Source organism: Salvelinus sp. IW2-2015, unplaced genomic scaffold (assembly GCF_002910315.2).
Source record: "Salvelinus sp. IW2-2015 unplaced genomic scaffold, ASM291031v2 Un_scaffold6881, whole genome shotgun sequence".
NCBI lineage: Eukaryota > Metazoa > Chordata > Actinopteri > Salmoniformes > Salmonidae > Salvelinus > Salvelinus sp. IW2-2015.
Window position 1 is genome coordinate 4144 of NW_019948142.1, and position 5118 is coordinate 9261.

A 5118-nucleotide genomic window follows, 5' to 3' on the forward strand; every position below is an offset into this window, starting at 1 on the left:
GTGTATGCTAGTTTGTGCTTCTGTTTGTACTTGTGGCTTAACTTTTCTCCCGCTCTCCATTTCTGTCTCCATCCACATCCCCCCCCCATCTATCAGATGGAGAGGAAGTTGGACCATGGCCCAGACGTCAAAAGCCGTTCTCTTCAGCAGAAACACTGCAAGGTTCCAACTCTCGTACACCGCCCCCCGCCTCGGGTAACACACGCCCCTGCCTCGGGTCACCCCCCCTGCCTCAGTAACACGCGCCCCCCGCCTGGGAACGCGCCCCCGCCTCGGGTAACACGCGCCCCCGCTCGGTAACACGCGCCCCGCTCGGGCACGCGCCGCCTGCCTCGTAACAGCGCCGCCCTCCTCGGTAACACGCGCGCCCGTGCCTCGGGTTAACACGCGCCGCCCTGTCGGGGAACCAACGCGCGCCTGCCTCGGGTTAACACGTGCCGCCTGCCTCGTAAGCCCGCCCTGCTCGGGGTAAACACGCCCGCCCTGCCTCGGTAACAAGCGCCGCCCTGCCTCGGAACACGCGCCGCCCCTGCCCGGGTAAACGCGCCGCCCGCTCGGGTAACACCCGCCCTCCTCGGGACACGCGCCCCTGCCCAGGTAACACGCGCCCGCCTGCTCGGGTAACACGCGCCCCTGCCGGGTAACACGCCGCCGCACCCCTGCCTCGCGTAACACGCGCCCCGCCGGTACCCGCCCTGCCGGGTAACACGCGCCGCCCTGCTCGGTAACACGCGCCGCCCTGCCTCGGGTAACACGCGCCGCCCTGCCTACTGGACACCCAGGCCTGCCTGGAACACTGCCCACTGCCTCGGGTACAGCACGCGCCGCCCTTGCCTCGGGTAACACGCGCCTGCCCGACCTCGGTCAACAAACGCCGCCGCCGTACTGCGCTCGGGTAACCGCGCCCGGCTTCGGTAACCACGCGCCGCCCTGTCCTCGGGTAACACGCGCGCCCTCGCCTCGGTAACAACATCGCGGCCCGCCCTGCCTCGGTACACCGGCGCCCTGCCTCGGGTCACACCGGCCGCTCCCCTGCCTGGTAGACTGCTTACATCCATATATTCCGTCTCTCAGTGTGAGCCATATCAACTCATTTCTTCACTATGGGTAGCGAAGTCTGATGTCACAAAAAATGGTTAATGCTTGAATATTTAATAACTTCTGCCCTCTGAATGCATGTTCGTTATATAAATAGGCCCATTTTAAATTTGTCTAGCTTGCCATTCCAAGTGAAATTGAATATTTTTTGCTCATATAATTTACCATTTTATTAGTTAACTACACGGTAATGTAAAAGTTATATTTTTTAGTAATCCAATAAGTAATATAGTGCATTTATCATAATTTGGTTGTAATCCAGAGAGGTTAGAAAAAGTATCTAGATCCTCTGAGGCTGTGGAGGGATTCAGATTGTGGTTTTAAAAAAGAATGTAAAAGAATGTCATGAGGTAGCCTAGTCGTTAGAGCGTTGGACTAGTAACCGAAAGGTTGCTTGATCGAATCCCCGAGCAGACAAGGTAAAAATCTGTCGTTCTGCCCCTGAACAAGGCTGTTCCAAGGCCGTCATTGAAAATAATTTGTTCTCAACTGACTTGCCTAGTTAAATAAAGGTGTGTATAAAAAAAAATTAAAAAAAACTTTTTTAAAGTGAATCATCAGTTCACAATGACACCTTTTGTGTTTAAGCCCTGGATTTCTAGACCTTTAATATTGGATATGATTTTTAACAGCTAACATTTCGATGGCCATAATAAATATGTATGCTGATAGTGGACAACCTTGTTTAACTCCTCTTGACAGTTTTATACTTTCTGAGAAGTAGCCATTTATTTACTATTTTACAGCTAGGGTTACTATTGTTACCTAAACACATTGGTGGGAAAAGTACCCAATTGTCATCCTTGAGTAAAAGTAAAGATACCTTAATAGAAAATGACTCAAGTAAAAGTGAAAGTCACCCAGTAAAAGTATTTGGTTTTAAATATACTTCATTATCGAAGTAAATGTTATAACTAAATTATACTGAAGTATCAAAATTAAATGTATAATTAATTTATAATTCCTTATATTAAGCAAACCAGACAGCACCATTTTATATATATTTTTTTTAATTTACAGATAGCCAGGGTCACACTCCAACACTCAAACATCATTTACAAAGGAATCATTTGTGTTTAGTGAGTCCGCTAGATCAGAGGCAGTAGGAATGACCAGGGATGTCCTGTTGATCCAGTGTTTAAATTGAACCATGTTCCTGTCAAAATGTAATGAGTACTTTTGTGTGTCAGGGAAAATGTAGTAAGGTATAAGTTGTCAAAAATATAAATAGTAAAGTACAGATACCCCCCCCCCCCAAAAACGACTTAAGTAGTACTTTAAAGTATTTTTACTCAAGTACTTAACACCCCTGCCTATACATAACTTTAACCCATTTATATGAGATTCTCCTATATGTAAATTCTAGTCGTATTTGATCAAAATCCTTTTCAAAGTCGGCTATGAAAACCAGGCCTGGTTTCCCAGATTCTTCAGTGTTCTATTGTTTCCAGTACTTGTCTTATATTATCTCCAATGTCTCGTCCATGTAAACAACCTGTCTGATTAGGATAAATCATATCTGACAATACCTTTTTAATTCTAATTCTACCCTTCTTTAATGTTCTCTCTCTCTCTCCCTATCTCTGTTCCATTCCAGACCACGCCCACTACCTTTGGGGACCTGCGAGCAGCCAATGGGCATTCAGCYCAGCGGAGACGTGTCACCTCAGGCCCGCCCCCCTCCGGCCTACAGGACTGGCTRCACACCTTCCAGGTGAGAGAGAAACACACCCGGCCCTCTCTCATAAACTGAGAAGTATCGCTTTACATTTCCTGTCTCTGACTCTGCTGCGGCGTCTCCCCGACAACCACTAACTACAGCCATTAAGCCCTGGGAACCTGGAGGGCTTTACAAACAGAGGGAGAGAGAGAAGTGCTTTCTGGGATGGAGTGATGCGATTAGAGGAGAACCAACCTCAGCTAATTAAATAATTAAACACCTCTCCTCCCTCCAGCACCACCTACATTCATTTTCCTCCTGCTAGGAGGCAGGATCAAATATCTGGTGAAAGCTTCTGTGGGTTCTGCACCTCCTCTTCGTTCCTGTAGATTAATGAATGGTGAACAGCTCAGGGTTCTGGACCCTCTGTGTTCTGTAGTATTAATGAAATGTGAACAGCTCTAGGGTCTGGACCCTCGTGTGTTCTGTAGTATTAAGAATGTTAAAGCACTAGGGTTCTGGACCCTCTGTGTTCTGTAGTATTAATAATTGGTGACAGCTCTGTGGTTCTGGACCCTCTGTTGTCTGGCACTCTGTAGTTCGTGTATTCGAATGGTGAACAGCTTGGGTTCTGCGACCCTCTTTTGGTTCGGTAGTATTAATACAATGTGTGAACAAGACTAGGTTTTGGACCTCTGTGGTTCTGTAGTATTAATGAATGGTGAACAGCTCTAGGGTTCTGGACCCTCTGTGGTTCTGTAGTATTAATGAATGGTGAACAGCTCCAGGCTTCTGGACCCTCTGTGGTTCTGGACCCTCTGGTTCTGTAGTATTAATGAATGTTGAACACAGGAAGGAATGTTTATCTTTCTGATTCCCAGTGTTCCATCTTCCACACGTAACCAAAATAAGTGTTAAACAAATCAAATTATATATATTTGAGATTCTTCAAAGTAGCCACCTTTTTAACCTTGCTGACAGTTTTGATCAAATATGTATTCCTGCCCCTCCCCCTTCCTGTAGGCGTGGAGTGGTCCTGAGCGTCTATTGGCTCTGGATGAGTTGATTGACAGCTGCGAGTCCAATCAGGTGAAGCACATGATGCAGGTTATTGAGCCTCAGTTCCAACGAGACTTCATCTCCCTGCTGCCCAAAGAGGTGAGAGGACACACACACACACACACACACACACACACACACACACAGGAAGGACACACACGGTCACTAGTGATGAATTGTTCTGTCCGGTCTCGCTGTATTAGTGGTATGTCCCCTTGTATGTCCTGATGATATGATATGTATCTCTCCTGTAGTTGTCCCTGTATGTCCCTGATGTTGATATGAATGTGTCTCTCCTGTAGTTTGTCCCTGTATGTCCTGATGTTGATATGAATGTCTCTCTCCTGTAGTTGTCCCTGTAATGTCCTGATGTTGATATGAATGTCTCTCTCCTGTAGTTGTCCTGATGTTGATATGAATGTCTCTCTCCTGTAGTTGTCCGATGTTGATATGAATGTCTCTCTCCTGTAGTTGTCCTGTATGTCCTGATGTTGATATGAAATGTCTCCTCTCCTGTAGTTGTCCCTGTATGTCCTGATGTTGATAATGAATGTGTCCTCTCTGTAGTTGTCCCTGTATGTCCTGATTGATATGAATGTCTCTCCTGTAGTTGTCCCTGTATGTCCTGATGTTGATATGAATGTGTCTCTCCTGTAGTTGTCCCTGTATGTCCTGATGTTGATTATGAATGTCTCTCTCCTGTAGTTGTCCCTGTATGTCCTGATGTTGATATGAATGTCTCTCCTGTAGTTGTCCCTGTATGTCCTGATGTTGATATGAATGTCTCTCTCCTGTAGTTGTCCTGTATGTCCTGATGTTTGATATGAATGTCTCTTCCTGTAGTTGTCCCTGTATGTCCTGATGTTGATATGAATGTTCTCTCCTGTAGTTGTCCCTGTATGTCCTGATGTTGATATGAATGTCTCTCTCCTGTAGTTGTCCCTGTATGTCCTGATGTTGATATGAAATGTCTCTCTCCTGTAGTTGTCCCTGTGTCCTGATGTTGATATGAATGTCTCTCTCCTGTAGTTGTCCCTGTATGTCCTGATGATATGAATGTTCTCTCCTGTAGTTGTCCCTGTATGTCCTGATGATATGAATGTGTCTCTCCTGTAGTTGTCCCTGTATGTCCTGATGTTCCTGGAGCCCAGAGATCTGATGCTAGCTGCTCAGACCTGTTCCTATGGAGGATACTGGCTGAGGGATAACCTGCTGTGGAGGGAGAAGTGTCGGGAGGAGGGTACGTCTTTAACGACACAGCACACACGCCACACACACACACAACCACACACACACCATGT

The 5118-nt window shown here is 46.8% G+C and overlaps 1 protein-coding gene across 1 annotated transcript; it reads left to right on the top strand.

Annotated features, from left to right (window-relative positions):
- Positions 1–2656: 2656 nt before the first annotated feature.
- LOC112079090 (F-box/WD repeat-containing protein 7) lies at positions 2657–5057 on the top strand (the record flags this gene model as incomplete). The annotated part of the gene is made up of 3 exons (XM_024145133.2): positions 2657–2812; positions 3782–3916; positions 4934–5057. Coding segments are annotated over exons 1-3 (415 nt in total), but the record flags the coding sequence as incomplete, so codon positions are not given.
- Between the last annotated feature and the right edge of the window lie 61 nt (positions 5058–5118).